This window comes from Neolamprologus multifasciatus, chromosome 8, assembly GCF_963576455.1.
Source record: "Neolamprologus multifasciatus chromosome 8, fNeoMul1.2, whole genome shotgun sequence".
Classification (NCBI taxonomy): Eukaryota; Metazoa; Chordata; class Actinopteri; order Cichliformes; family Cichlidae; genus Neolamprologus; species Neolamprologus multifasciatus.
The window spans coordinates 16,405,128-16,420,638 of NC_140446.1; the positions used below are offsets into that span (position 1 = coordinate 16,405,128).

Here is a 15,511-nt window from a genome sequence, read left to right on the forward strand (position 1 = left end):
GGGTTTCAGATAGGTTTGTGGATAGGTTGGCAAAATTTACATTACGTAGACCAAAACAGGCCATTGTGGACTTGTGGACATATGAAAACTATAACCAGTTAACCTCAGCGGTGTGTACAGCAAGTCTTAACTACAGACACCGACCCCTTGTTTATGTCTTCCTTTTATTTGCTCTGCAAATTATAGTCTTTGTTTTCCTGCTCTCACTCAGGCTTATGCAGACATGAATGCTGTGTATAAGTAACCCACAAGAACTTAGATGTAACAATTTCTTGATTGAAAGTTGTACATTTGTTTTGTGGATAAAGTTCATAAGGTAATTACATTTTATATTTGTGGTTGTGTGGGTGCAGAAAAGTCCTCAGCAAGAAAATACTATATGTGACTCTAGTTCTTTTTGCACATCACCTAATCAAGTTCACCGCTACTAGCAAGACTGAAGTCTGTTGTGCCCATCTTGTGGCACGTACCCTGTGCAGCATGAAGATAAAATATGAGTACACAGGATGGTGAGTAACCACCCGCAACATGGGAATCACTCTGCTTCACTTTCATGACAGGTTTTATACATTCATTTTTAAAAGTGATGTGGTTTTAATAGTCAGCCCAGTCTTATTCCATACCCACATCAATACCATGCACCATTACATTATTAAGCCTCTCAAGGCAGGTGTTGCCAATTTGCAACAGTTAAAAACTAACAACCTGATTACCCCACATACATATTTTATGAGTTTTTTTTTACTCAGAAGTACCACTGCAGGACTTGGTTGTGCATTAGCAACAAAAAACTTAATTTGAGCCTGAGAGGGTTAAGTAGCCTAGTGGAAGTCCAACTAGATTGTTTGTTCACCATCTTGCCTTGCATATAAAACTGTATACATTTTGTTTTTATTAACATAGGTAACATCCGACATCCTGAGCAATAATATAAACCTGCCCAGGTTAGGGCAGACGAACCAAGTGACGGCTGGACATCAGCTGTCCCCACCCGAGGAACTGGTATGGGTGCAGGAAATGGCTGGACCATAGCCGCCTTGGGAACAGGAACAGGTGGACAGGTATGCTCGGGGATGATCACAGGAAGACGAACAGTTTTCACAGCCACAGGTTGGGAGGCATGAACAGTCTTGTTGACGACTGGTCGAACATTACAAAACGTTTCTATAGATGAAGGCGGGACAGCACAAACAGTTTCTGGGAAAGCTGGCTCAAAAACAGATTCAAACCGACACAACTGTGGAACACAAAACTCAACCTCATCTGAAGCACTCAGATCAAATAGCCAGCTTAAAAATAGAGGATGCCTTCTAAAATGTCCTTAATATTTCAAACAGTATCAATTATTAATCATGGCAAAAGCGATTGAAACCAAGTGAAAGCATGTGGGCTGGGAAGCCATTTCAGCATTATATTATCATGTTATGGTCACGTCGTTCTGTCATGTGATTAGAACTTACTGATTACTGAGCAGACAGGGCACACATACAAGGTGGGAATGACAATGGTGTGACAAAGAACAGAGGGAAACTGAGGACTTAAATAGACATGGTTAAGAGACACAGCTGGGGGAAAAGAAGACACAGGTGAACAGAATCAATTAATGAGCAAGAAAGAAGGAAAACTGAAAAACAACCCACACAGGAGAAGAGACTATCAAACTATAACAGGTAACACTGAGACTGAGGCTAACACACGTGAACCTGACAGGCCAAAGTAAACACAAATACAAAACATGGAAGAAACACAGAAACACAGACTTGGCATCGGGAACGTAGGAGGGCTGGAAAAAGAATAACAAAGAATATGATGAATGCAAAATCAGAATAAAAACCCAAGCAAAGCAAAGGTAAAGTTTAAACTGAAAACTATAACAAAGTGAAACGGAAACTATCAAACAGAAAACAGAGTCCCAAATATAAAATGCTGGGTACAAAACCCAAGGATCGTGACATTTAAGTTATGCTGGAATGTTGAGAAACCGGTTAAAATAGGGAGGGAAAGAAAAATATCCCAATGACACCTCTGCCTACTGTAAATACAACTTTACTGTGAACGCACAGGATGGCAGCCTGGATCCTCTTGGTGTGTGCGCTCATCACTCTGCAAGGTGAGCCCTAATCTTTAACAGCTTTTTTGGTTTTGTTAGAGCTATTTTGTATAATGTTTGAGAATCTGGGTAATGATGGTTTTCTATTGAAGTGTATTGTGTAAAAAATGTAAGAGAAAGTAAAGCAAAACAAACCCTCTGCTGTCAGTATGAACTTTATGAAAACAGGAATTACAGCAATACTGTTTCATTAAACAGTCTTACTGTTGGTTATCAGCGATGCTTAAACTATTTTTGTTAACCTTTTGCTTAGTAACTTAGTAACAACAAGTCTTCAATGTGTCAGAACAAACCACAATGTAACATCACAATGCAGAAAGTTTTTCATGTATTCAACAGAAATACAGTGCGGCCTGCATCAAGTCAAATTTGTTGACTTGAAATAATGCAAGTAAAATGTGATCTAAGAAATCACAGTACTATTTGCCACTTAGCTGTATTTACAGTTACGGAAAAAGTTAAGGAAAGTAAGGTAAAGTAAGGAAAAAAAGCTGTAACTCTAGTGTCCCCATATGGCTGTTGTTACACACTTATGGCAACATTCACAAAGGTTATAATTTCTAGTAACATCTTCTCTTATTCTTACAGGCTCAAAGGCTCAGGGTGAGCACATCACATTTCATATATACCATACAACTGTATAAATACTCTGAACGTTCATATTCCAGTGTGACTAGAATCAAGCATGAGAAATTCTATTGCATATCAGCTGACACCCAGCTGTCTTTGCTCTGTCAGATTGTGGGGTGGCACCTCTCAATACAAGAATAGTGGGTGGTCAGAATGCCCCAGCTGGGTCATGGCCCTGGCAGGTGAGCGTACACTATCAATCATCTCACATCTGTGGAGGCACCCTCATCAGTGGCCAGTGGGTGCTCACAGCAGCCCACTGCATTATAACGTAAGATATACTCTTTGTTTCATTCTGTATTGCACGTTTTTACCGGAAGCCTATGTGGGAACATTGTGTTCAAATTCAGTATTTTAGAGACCAAAAAAGCCGTCAGATTATTTATATTGCCCAGCAGACCTCAAAGAAACCAAACATCAGTGAGAGACTCAAAAAACAAGTGAAGCATGTGAATTAAAAGTTGGGTAAAATATCCTGATAGACGTGTTCACAGAGCAGTTTTAATAAAGTTAGCTGATACAAATCAATATTTGTTGGTGACAGATAACGAGCATAACTAACATACAAGTTCAACCAGTTCACTATTGTGCAGAAGGTGTTTCTTCAGTGAATAATGGTGATTCCAGCTCATCAGAACAAATATTTGTGTTAAAAAACGATTAAAAGAACGGCTATACAAAATCAAATTAACATAATTAAGTCTGGCCTTCAGTGCTATTTGTACTTCTAAATTTTGAAATGAGTTATTTCCTGTATGTTATCTTGAATACAATGTTGCTAAGTGGCACTCGTCTTCTGGTGCTTAAACTGTTGAACAGGCAAGGAAACAATAGTAATGAACTGATGCGAAAAACCCCCCCAATTTGTGCTTTATATAGGATCTACTTTCTTTCTACAAACTTGCCGCCACAAATCATCACTGCGCAGAAGGAAGTGTGTGTCTAAGTGTGACTAAAGACTTGTTCCTGAGACAGAATGATAAGGTGTCAACACTGATAGCAGTGTTAGCTACCTTTGGTAGATGTAATCAGTAAAAAAGATTTTGTCAAGAAGTGGCTCTTTCCTTTACATCTAATCCTCAAACCTGGTGATGTTTCACTGCTTTGCTTTGACATCTGATTGATAAACAAGAATTTCACGCTTAAGATGTTTTCCTTGTAACTTGAATTTTTGCTTGTTGCACAATAGTAAACCTGTTTGATAACAATTTTGTACCATGACAGGCGTCTGCCAACGGATGAAGAAATATCCTCTTAGCATGTCTTCCTGTTTAATTTCGTGTCATACACAGTACATTTAAAGGTCACACATTCAGACTAGTCACCCTGACTTTAGTGACAATAACATGATAAGTTAAACCTGATGCTGTGAGGGTGAATTGACCTAATTAATCTAGTTCAGTAGCTTGTTAAAGCATGTATATGTACAGAATACTTCATGGCTGACTGCAAGGTGCTGTGCTGTGGTCCTGTGGGTGTTAAAATTGTCACGCCTACACCACATGATCGACAGATGGAATGAAGTGTGTGTGCTGACATGCTGTGTTTGTTTTTACCATACATGGCAGTGTACATTATGGACACATTTTCTCCATTTTGATCTTATCAATTCAAAGGAAACTGTTGCAAAGGTTTTGTGGTTTGTTCAAATGAAACTTTGAAAACATGAACAATGTTTCCATGTTTTGTTTTGTTTCTTTCTTAGAGAGAAGACTCTTTCTCCTGGCAGCTCTTTCTTCTTTCTTCAGTCTTTTTTTAATTGTACCGTGATGAGCTCTAACATTTAGCACGCTACCCAGGCCTCTGTACCCTTAGATCTAACCCTTTTTTAAAGTGAACATTTGCTGGGACATCCAATCCTGGATAGATTGTGCCATCGTGTGAACGCACACCTGAATGCTCCAGACCAGCAAACTGCCAGAACATCAGAACTCCTGATGATCAGATAAGCACCTATTACTACTGATCCTTGTAATTCCTATCCAGTCAGTGGGATGTGCTAAGTTTTACAGGACTGCGCAGAGTCCTGTAAAAAACGCTCTTTTTTCCTGGATGGACTTTGCTGTTATGTAAATACTGCTGGGTATTATGAGGCAGGAACTTACACGATCTATTTCAGTTCCTTCACGCTGTAAGTTCTGTCACAGTGTTTGCTACAATGCACATACTAAAGTCAAGTGGTAAAGGAAGTGAGTCTTGGTAGATACAGTAAGTAGGTCAAATACAAGGCTTTCACTCACTCACACAAGAAGATTCACCCAATACACTGTTTGTAATGACCGAAATAAAGGTCTCCTAATGCCTTATTTATATGCTTCGAGTCTTTCCAGTCTTGGTGATATATGAGCATACTGCAAGATAAAGGCTTTTAATTTTATGTTTTATTGTTTATTCTTACTTATGTAAAAGCATTTTTGGCTTTACTTGAAAGTCAGCGAGAAGCAGGGAAGCAGAAGGATATGCTGAAAAGTTATGCCACAGTGGGGAAGTGAGTCGTGAATGGTATCTGCTTCCATGTGGTAGAAATTATTATAGAGCCAATTTATTTATTTGGAGAACTGAAATTTACAGATTTACTACCATGTCTATGACCGTTTCTTACAGCCAGTATTTTGGTTGTTACTCAAAAAAGTAATCTATTAGACATTACTCATTACTCTTTAAAAAAAGCTAATGCATTACACTACTTAACTACTCCCTTGAAAAAAAAAATTGTCACACTACTTGTTACATTCCTTCTGCATCGCTCCATAACATGACCCGATATACATTTTCACATAATAACCAATATATACCTTAGGCTACATTATGCAGATAACTGAGCAACTAGGGTAACACAACTAAACACATAATTATAACTGTAACCCGACTAGTCAGTTCAGTGCACTAATGTGCTACATTAATGTATTACAGAATGTGACCACAGTATGTTTTGCACAGCTGTAATGATGCTATAATAAGTGGGGTGCATTACTTTTTAACCTTTTACTTTGTAACTTTGCTTTGTTGTAACACACTTTGATAACACACTGTCTCATAAATGAAGCGTTTCTTCATTCTAAACTTGCATGATACATCTACAGTCTAAAGAGAGCTCAATGCACTCTACATAGATCTCATACATAGACTTCTATAAATATAAGTCTCATGTTCAAACCAAGACGTGGCCAAGTATAGACAGTAAATAATTTAAATAACAAGTTACTGTCCATGTGTGGGCTGGTTTTAATTATACAGTTGCAAGAACACCAAATTTGAAAGGGATGATGCAAAGATCATGTTGTGTTGTGTTTGGATCTTTCAATTTGGGCCAAATTGGACACTGGCACTCGAGGCCTGGAGTTCGACACTTGTGTTCTAGAGAGAGCCCAGCAGCGAACTCGAAGCCAAATAAGTCAGTGAAAAATGAACTTTAAAAGCTGACAAAAATGTAAAACCTGGTTAAAATAAGCAAAAGTACAAATCCAAAAGTCCAGGAAGGAAAAAAGGAGTACGGGCAACAAGATTATAGAAAAAAATGCAACAACAAAAAGGACGACAGGGCTCTATACTCTATACCAGGGGTGTTGAACTCCAGGCCTTGAGGGCCGGTGTCCTGCAGGTTTTAGATCTCAGCCTGGGTCAACACACCTGAATCCAATGATTAGTTCATTACCAGGCCTCTGGAGAACTACGCTGGGCCCTATGTACCAGTGTATACATGCAAAGAAAGTAGTTTTTTTTTTTTGCACAAAATTACCTCCCATATAAACTACTTTTCTGTTTCATAACTTTGTATTAATGTGTTTGTTAGATAATTTAACTCAGTAGTGGTTATGGAAGGTCTGTGGCAGTTCTATTTGTTTGCACAACACGTACAAATTCAGTTGGGGAAATATTGATGTTTTATATGCATATTTAAAAGTTTTGATTACATAGGTAGAAAGTTTTTTTTACAGTTAGCTTCTGACCCTGTGGTTTGTGAAGTTAGTATAAGTCAGGGTGACCCATAAACACACTGTTTATCTAGTTCATCACTTGGGTTTGATTGACTTTGATTGGGCACAAGCTTCTTTTGTCACACCTTGTTTTGTTTGTTTTGTTTTGCACAATTCGCACACATGTTTCTATCGGGCAGCATGGAGTTGCGGTGTTGCTGCTGTCACCATTCACCGAGAAGCTCATGGGTTCAAATCAGGTTCAAGCCTTTCTGTGTGGAGTATGCCTCATCTGCCTCCGTCTGTGTGGTACTTGGGTCTACTCTCAGCTCAGAAACATACATGAAGTTAGATTAATTGGTCATTATAATTTGGCTGTACATGTGAATGGTTGTCCTGCCCACGGCGTTCCCTGCCTTTTGCCCCATGACAGCTGGGTTAAGCTCATGTGACTCTGAATTGGATGAGATAATGGATGTATGTTTCCACTAGTGGTTAAATACAATAAAAACCAATTGCCAACAAAATAGGTCATGACAGGTTTGAGAAAATATTCTAAATCCATGGATTGATTTCATTATTATTCATTTAATACAGAAACTCACTCAGTGCATGGACGCTCTACTTCGGGAGAGAGACTCAGGCTGGGCCTAACACTCATGAGGTGAAACAGAGTGTGTCGCAGGTCATTGTCCACCCTAACTACAACAATTCTTACTTGAACAACGACATTGCCCTGATGAAGCTCAGCAGCCCTGTCAACTTCACTGACTACATCAGACCTATCTGCCTGGCAAGTAGCTCCAGTCAGTTCTACAACTCCACATCCTGCTGGTCCACTGGCTGGGGGAAACTCAGAAAGAATGGTGAGATTTTTATTTAATCTGTGTAGCTGGTGGAGGTGGAAGCATCATATCAGGTTTTTTCTAGTCTCGCTTTGCCACTTAAATTTGTATTTGCATGTCAACTGTCAGGGGCTGGGTCTGTGACCCAGTGTGTTTCTTATTGTCAAGCTTGTTTTGTCATGTCTCTCAATGTTTCCTGTTTTATTTTGAAAAGCCAGGATTTTCCATGTTCAATGTGTTTTGTTCGACTTCCCCCGTGGTGTCATTATGTCTATTACAGTCAGTTGTTTCTCCATGTGTTTCCACTTCCCCTGAAATGGCCCTCAAAGTGGCCCCCAAAGTGGCCCGCATGCGCAAAAGAAGACGTCACACACAACACGCTCTTTGTTACTTCCTTTAAAAGTTGTTGCTATTAAAGTTTTTCACCCTGCAAGGTGTGCAGTTCACATATTCGCATAATACTTTTTGGTGCCTGAACTGCTAGACAGATGCACAAACTGTTTGTTGCTGACAGGAATGTCAGTTTTTTGTGGGAGTTTAGATATTGAATAATCACACCATCATTCGTGTTATCGTTTGCACATATCCATTGAAAATACTTTTGAATTCGTGAGACTGGACTCATTTCATGCTTTGCCTTTCACAGAGACTTTGCCAGCTAATGCAACCCTCCAAGAAGTTCAGATTCCTGTTATTGGAAACAAACAGTGCAGCTGCAATTATATCGAAGTAAAAGATGCGAACATCACTCAGCAAATGATTTGTGCGGGGCAACAGAACAAAGGAGCATGCCAGGTTAAAACAAAAGCAAATTGTTGTAATATGTATTCTCCCTTACAGAAAAACAAGTTTATTTATTTATTTATTTTTTTTTGCAATTTCAGCCCTATAATGTAAATATAGACTTTTTTAGTTTTGAGAATATGCTGTTTCAGTCCCCTTCTTAATGTTTGTGTTTTATCCTACTCTTTTCAGGGGGACTCAGGTGGACCCTTGCAGTGCAAACAGGGTTCCAAGTGGATCCAGGCTGGTATTACCAGTTTTGGAATACCTTGCGCCCAGGCAGGTTTCCCTGAGGTCTACGCTCGAGTGTCTGAATTCCAGACTTGGATCACAAATAAAGTAGCGGGGGCGAATGTGGGCTTTGTGAGCTTTACTTCTAGTGGCACCGACACAGACAGCAGCTTTGTGTGTCGCAGCAACAACTCAACTGGCAGCCCTAACTCTGGAAATTCAGCCAAGTTTGCGCCTGAGCTTGGATTTTTTATCTTCTCAGTGAAAATGTTGCTGGACCGCATTTGAGTTTAACACTAAAAAAATCTCCTCTTCTGCTCTTTTTTGTCTTTAAAGGTGTCTTTAAAGGTACAGTGCGTAAACTGGCACCCACTCATATGTATTTTTAATAACTGAATGAATGAGGTTCATGATGATGCATGAATTTGTTAGATGTAATGGCACACTAATCAATGTATATTTAGTACAACAAAGTGTTTTTCTATTATATAATCTTAAAAAATACTTACGTAAATTGTTAATTGTTTTTTAAAGTATTTTGATTTTAAAAAACAGAGTCAAGTTTGACATAACTGCACTGTAGCTCGGGTGGATCAGCTTTTCTTTTCTTTTCTTTCACTACACTCACTACATCAATATTTTTTCTTTTGTTAATCACTTTATAAATCAATTTGTGTTTTCAGCTAAACTAGTGTACCTTGGATATGGAAACAAGCTAAAATTAAAGGTTCTAATTCTGATTTGCTGGTGTTACTGAACATTATGTACAAGACTGGAAGAGATATGCAGAAGATATATGAATATATAAATATGCTCAGTTGTGTATGTTTGGACGTAACGTACAACATCTACTAGATTTTTGGTTTTGGCTTTTTTTCTTCCTGTTATAGATTTTCAGATTCAGAGGCTGCTCATGTCATTTTAAACCTTCCCAGAACTCTGAAATATGAGTTTTATTTTAGTGATCTGAGTATTTGAGGAGACAGGGAAATTGTGGGTGGGAACATTTGGGGAAGCAATTTTTAAGAGAGGTTCTGCATTGATACACTGATGGATGTGGTCACGATGACTTCTGTCTCGGGCTTGTGAGCTGTCACCATTATGCTCTTTGAAACCGTACTTTATGGTCAAAGGCTTGATCTGAAACTGCAACTGATGCACCCAATGACATTTTCTTTGTCCAAGAGAATGGCTGACACCTTTAAATTTGACATGTAGCTCTTCCTCTTATGCGATGCTCCAATCTAATCAGAGAAAATGGAAATTATATATCAAAAAAAAATATTTTAAACTCAGGCTTCTTAAATAAACCTGGATGTATCAAGGATCGTTAAAGTGGCTTACTGTATCTCCTGTTGTGTTTGATGTATGTCCTGTTACATTATTAGATACTCATCAGATACTCATAGCGCCAAATCTCAACAACAATTGCCTCGTGGCACTTTATGTTGTAAGGTAAAGACCCTGCAATACTACAAAGAAAACATAGTAAACCCCAACAATCATACTGACTCCCTATGAGCCAGCGCTTTGGCGACAGTGGGAATAAAAAAACTTCCTTTTAACAGGAATAAACCTCCAGGAGAACCAGGCTGAGGGAGAGGTGACGGGTAGGGAGATGAGAGGGGGACAGGACAAAGACATGCTGTGGAAGAGAGCCAGAGTTTAATAATAACTTATAATTAAATTTAGAGAGGTGTATAAAACATTGAAAAAGGTGACTGAAGAAGAAACACTCATGGGAATCCCGCAGCAGTCTACACCTGTTGCAGCATAACTAAGGGAGGATTCAGGATCACCTTATCCAACCATAAGTATGTGCTTTTATCAAAAAAGAATGTTTTAAGCCTAATCTTAAAAGCAGAGAGGGGGTCTGAAGGCTCTGCCTCCCATTCTACTTTTAAAGGTCTTGAAGATAAGATGTGAGGAGCAGGATTTTAAATTCAATTCAGGATTTAACAGGGAGCCAATGAAGGGAAGCCAATATAGGAGAAGGATAATGTCTCTTTGTAGTCCCTGTCAGTACTCGTGCTGGAACATTTGGGATCAACAACTCCAAGATGTTTGTAACCTGCACTAAAGATGCTTCTTTACTGTGACGAGCTCTGAATCCTGACTGAAAATCTTCAAATAAACCATTGCTCTGCAGATGATCAGTTGTTTTAAAATTACTCAAGATTTTCTAATACAAAAGTACATAGCCAGATAATACAGACAATTTGATCATATTTAAAATTCAAACATTAATTAATGATAGGACTTATTTGAGCAGCTGCTCCATGACAACCCCCATTAATGTTTAAATAGCTGGGACTCTCCACCATTTGGTTTCAGAACTGAAAAAGATTCTTAGATGAGAGGTGAAACCTCTTCATGGACCCAAAGGAGTCCAGTAGGTTTCTATCAAAGCTCCTTGGACTATCATGACCTGGATTAGTGAAAACCTACAAAGACAAACTCCTGTTCAAACCTGTTATATATGAGGGGCAGCCAGTCAGAAGACAGCTGAGGATTAAATTGGGCCTCCATAAAGCCCCAGTATAAAATGTATTATTTTATTTATTTATTATTTAGGATTTATTCCATCTCTTGCAGTTGAAGTTGGTTATTATGTACTTTTTCAAAGTACTACTGAATTCCCTGACTATAAGGGAAAGGTTTCTGCGTTGAACAGTTCAACTTGTAACAAAGAATCGATCCTCTGGGGATCCGAAACAGTTAGAACAGAGGTTTTAGAATAACAGTAACAAGGACATATTTTACTTCTGTTTGGTAATTTGCTACCTTACAGTCCCATCAGCAAACTGCATTTGCTAATAAAAATAAAGCTAGATCAGTAAACCGCGTAAGGCTACTTCTGCTTGAAGTGCAATTATTATGGCAACTGACAGTGTTAGTTTCATGGGAACTTAAATGTTGAGCAGTGAGAAGTAAAACACAAAGTAAAACCAGAAAAAGGAAGGAAAGCATCACGCTACGGTAAATACTTTATTCCATGGTAACAGTATAAATCATATACTGAACTTACTGGAAGCAGACCAAGGAAAATAGTACAAGTTGTGTAAAAACAGTGTGGGAATCTTCACCTGAAAAAAGGTGTTTAAAAATAAAAGCTAAGGGAATGGAGGAAGAACGTGTTTTAGTCTTCTAGTTGCAGCAACCACTCAAAGCTTTTTTCCTTCTTTCTCTTTTGCTTTCTACTGAGATGTTAAAGTGCTGCTGTTTCTGTTGTAGCGTTTAATAGTAGAGTGTGAATTTCATAGGTGGTGCCTTAAGGGACGTGTCCTTTTCCGTGATGATGTAATAATGGAGGGGTAGGGGTGGTAAAAGGGTGGTTATGCTTAATAAGCATGATTAGCCACATACAGTGACTCTCCACCAGCAGCGCTGGCTCCAGAGGAAACATATTTGCCCACACTGGCCTGGCTGTTAGCCTGTAAGATAGAAAATATGATATTATTTAATGCACAAGAGGACTCTAGAGCATAAGTTTGATGTTAATAATAATAATACAACTATTTCATATAGCTTTATATTTTAGTTACACAGTTCATATTCAGACATACCAGAGCTCTCTTTACAAACTCTTCTTGGCATGCCTTTCCGTTCTCCTTCTTCCCACCCCAGGCTTTCAGGGCAGAGGCCTGCAGTGCACGGCCATATGAGAAGGTGAGGGCCCAGGCCTTGTGCAGGGGGCACTGGTTCATGGCGTTCAGGTTGACAGAGGCCTCCTCCTCACTCTGACCACCAGACAGGAAGGTAATACCTGCAAAGCAGGTAGAGTTTAGCAACCCAGATTGCAGATCTAATGACTCATAAAAGATTATGTCTAAAAAAGTGTAAAAGTGTGCATATCAGCAAGTGTGTGATGTACTTTCTTACCAGGAACTGCAGGGGGAACGGTGCGGCGCAGGGCAGTAACAGTTGCCATGGCAATCTCCTGGTTGGTGTACTTGTGTGAGCAAGAGTGTCCAGCGGTAACCATGTTGGGTTTGAGCAGGGTACCCTCCAGGTAGACGTGGTGGTCAGACAGGGCCTTGTAGACGGCAGCAAGGACCTTCTCAGTGACGTACTGACAACGCTTCAGGTCATGGTCACCATCAGGAAGAATCTCAGGCTCAACAATGGGGACAATACCGTGCTAGGAAAGGCAAGGACACAAAGACAGGGTAAAATAAGAGCTCATATTAAGAAGGCAAGACCTGAAATCCAAAAGTGAAGACTTTAAAAATGTAATGTTATGCTGCCTTGATAATACTATGACATAGTATTCATTTGGAGAAAAGTTTTTTGAGCTTGTTGGCACATTATGAGGTTTCCTCATTGTGTGTTTCTACCCATGCAGGAAGTATGTGTGTGGCATGATCATATCAAATGCACAAGCAAAAACAGCAAAAATATTTTAATTGTTTTTTTTTTTTTCTTTTTTTGTTAATTAGACCCAATAATAGATCTTGTAAAATTCAGTTAAACTGGGTTATCTGTCTGTTGTGTCTTACCATCTGGCAGATGCTGGCATAGCGAGCCAGGACATTGGCATTCTCTATGATAGCCAGTCTTGAGGGCGTGGTGGGGGTGATCTTCAGAACACAACGCCACTTGGCGAAGTCAGCACCATCCTTCTTGTACTGGGCGCAACGCTCATAAAGCCCATCGAGACCTGTTAGGAAGGAAAAACATACACGATACGTTAGATAAAGATATTAAAAGATGATTATGTAATACTGATGATGTCTGGATCTTTTCTGTGCTCACCCTGGGTGGTTGTCTCGCCATTGGTTCCTGCCAGGGGGACAACACCTTTGTCGACCTTGATACCTACCACCATGCCTCTTTCTTTGAGGTATTGAGTGAAAGGCTTGCCATCGTCGGTCTTCTGGTACATGGTCTCGTGGAAGAGGATAACGCCACCAATACAGGGATTGATGCGGTCGTCAGCAGTGAAGAGGAGCTGGCGGTACAGCCTCCTGTTCTCCTCAGTGTTCTCAGCATTGATGCTCTGGAAGCGCTTGGCCACACTGCCTGGAGGTTATAGAAACAGATAAAATCAGACTGACTATAAAAACATAGTATATTATTAGGTGTTGGAAGCCACAGTCTGTCTGCACGTTTGCAGAAATGTTTCAGTTCAGGTCTGAGAAAACATACACAGTGAAACCAGTTTCAACTGTAGCCTAACTGCAATCCTTTAAGCCATAGTTTTTAGCAACTGTTGAGTTGACTGTCCCAAAGAACCGATTGTTAGTATATAATATAGGTTCATTTTCTTACCAGTTGACTCATCTGCGGCAAGGATTCCTTTGCCTGGAGCCACAATCTTCAGAGCAATATCATTGAGCTCCTTCTTTTGCTCAGGAGTGAGGAAAGGGTATGCGTGAGGCATCCTGACTCTTGATATAAATAGAGGGAAGACAAAAATTTGAGAAATTAATAATGAACATGTTATACATTTTTACAGTGCGCCAAGGTGAAAGGTTATACTGCACTGCAAATCTGCTTTTGAGTGTAACAGTTTCAGGGTATATGTGTGGGAAACTGCTAGATGAAAGGAGAACAGAACATCGGGTTCATTGTGTGAAGGAAGTGGTAAAAAAAACATGGTTTTATGTTTTCCTGTCAGACTATCTTTTGCTAAAACAACCCAGACCAGCTTGTGTCCTACATGCGACAGCAGCTGTTTAAGCTTTAACTGCTGCAGCAGCTTGTGCACTGGTTTCACACTATTCCCCAGGCACAATATGTAGCCTCACAGAGGATCCAGTGTCAGAGAACTCCCACAGATCCCCCTCCACCACCACCACATGCCCCACCCTCCATGCATCTGACCACCCTTAAAAAATCATGTGCACGTCCGTGACCTATTCCATTTTCTAGCCTCTTATCCCTGACCTTTCCATTCCCCTCCACAGCCCCCCTTCCCTCACCATTCCTCTTGACTGGCCTCTATCGCATACCTCCTCCAACTGTCACCCTGTTGCCACTATCAATACGTTAGACTAAATATACCCAGTGTACCCAGTATACTGCTTGCATGAGGCAGTGAGCGCACTGTAGCTCATGTAGCATGAATGGGCTGCATAAAAGAAAATGTGCAGGGTTCCACCCCGCTGTTGATGAGGCATGCCAGATTGCAGAAGGCAGTCTAGATGAATTTATCTAGTAAAGCAAGAAATTAGTCAGACTATTGAGTCACCACTGACCAACGATTCAATGTAAACTTTGCATCAGATAAAGGTAGGTGACTGAAGTTTACCAGAAATGATCAGCTTTGTTTAATATCAAGGGAGAATCATTCTCACAGTTCATCACAATCATTATTTAGTGTTGTTATACTATAGAAAGTGATGAGATATTTTCATCTGTCTAGCATCTGGTTCATTAAGGTTGAAGTAACAAAAAAAAAAAAAGACGCACACTTGCATTTAACCAACAGACATGAACCTGCAGGTTACACTGATATAGTTCGAGCTAGTCATGTTAACCACACAGTTGTGAAAGCTACAAGAAGATGCATAACACTGTTTTTATTTTATCTCTGGTATACAGGTCATAAGCCTCTCATTATGCCAAGGCTTTATAACATAACATTCAATAGCTAACCAACAAATCCTCTTCAAATGCTGTTTTTTTCATGGGCATGAATTCAATCTTTTACCTTTGAGGTTGCGAGGAGAGCTGAGAGAAGAGAGAAGAAGGGAGAAGATCCGGCCTTCGTCTGCGACACCCTTGCAAGCCTGCTGGCCCTTGTATTTATCCTCCCATTGTGACCCCTCACATTTCAGCTGCCCAACTATAAAAAGAACAGGATGCAACCAGAGATGGCTTGTGACATTCAGCAGGACTGGGGCTGGAGTAACGTGCTAGCAAGCAGCCACTCAAAGGGCAAAGAGTGTTTCAGTGAACGGCACAAAATGCGATGGAATAACAGGCAGTTAGGGTTTAGGTGAAGTCCAGATAGAAGGGGTTGAGTAGACGATATTATCCAGAAATGTGCA

The 15,511-nt window shown here is 39.9% G+C and overlaps 2 protein-coding genes across 2 annotated transcripts; one reads left to right on the forward strand and one right to left on the reverse strand.

The window, feature by feature from the left end:
- Positions 1–918: 918 nt before the first annotated feature.
- LOC146512784 (chymotrypsin-like protease CTRL-1) lies at positions 919–11,164 on the forward strand. The gene is made up of 6 exons (XM_085170832.1): positions 919–2,110; positions 2,699–2,713; positions 2,849–3,011; positions 7,255–7,523; positions 8,149–8,297; positions 8,478–11,164. Exons 1-6 carry the CDS (start codon positions 2,065–2,067, stop codon positions 8,802–8,804), a joined length of 969 nt encoding a protein of 322 aa, XP_085026958.1. The 5' UTR covers positions 919–2,064; the 3' UTR covers positions 8,805–11,164.
- A 327-nt stretch (positions 11,165–11,491) lies between these two features.
- On the reverse strand, positions 11,492–15,318 carry aldoab (aldolase a, fructose-bisphosphate, b). The gene is made up of 7 exons (XM_085170827.1): positions 15,172–15,318; positions 13,788–13,906; positions 13,272–13,538; positions 13,016–13,176; positions 12,399–12,657; positions 12,083–12,282; positions 11,492–11,950 (listed from the first exon to the last, which is right to left on the reverse strand). The coding sequence occupies exons 2-7, from the start codon at positions 13,897–13,899 to the stop codon at positions 11,858–11,860; spliced, it is 1,092 nt and encodes a 363-aa protein (XP_085026953.1). The 5' UTR covers positions 13,900–13,906; positions 15,172–15,318; the 3' UTR covers positions 11,492–11,857.
- Between the last annotated feature and the right edge of the window lie 193 nt (positions 15,319–15,511).

Bases quoted from the DNA above. Each gene is read 5' to 3' on its own strand.
- LOC146512784 (XM_085170832.1), top strand. From the start codon at position 2,065: ATGGCAGCCTGGATCCTCTTGGTGTGTGCGCTCATCACTCTGCAAG. The intron at 3,012-7,254 runs GTAAGATATACT...CATTTAATACAG, and splicing joins GCAGCCCACTGCATTATAAC to AAACTCACTCAGTGCATGGA. The intron at 8,298-8,477 runs GTTAAAACAAAA...TACTCTTTTCAG, and splicing joins AGAACAAAGGAGCATGCCAG to GGGGACTCAGGTGGACCCTT.
- aldoab (XM_085170827.1), bottom strand. From the start codon at position 13,899: ATGCCTCACGCATACCCTTTCCTCACTCCTGAGCAAAAGAAGGAGCTC. The intron at 12,283-12,398 runs GTAAGAAAGTAC...CCTGCTTTGCAG, and splicing joins CGTTCCCCCTGCAGTTCCTG to GTATTACCTTCCTGTCTGGT. The intron at 11,951-12,082 runs GTATGTCTGAAT...TCTATCTTACAG, and splicing joins AGTTTGTAAAGAGAGCTCTG to GCTAACAGCCAGGCCAGTGT.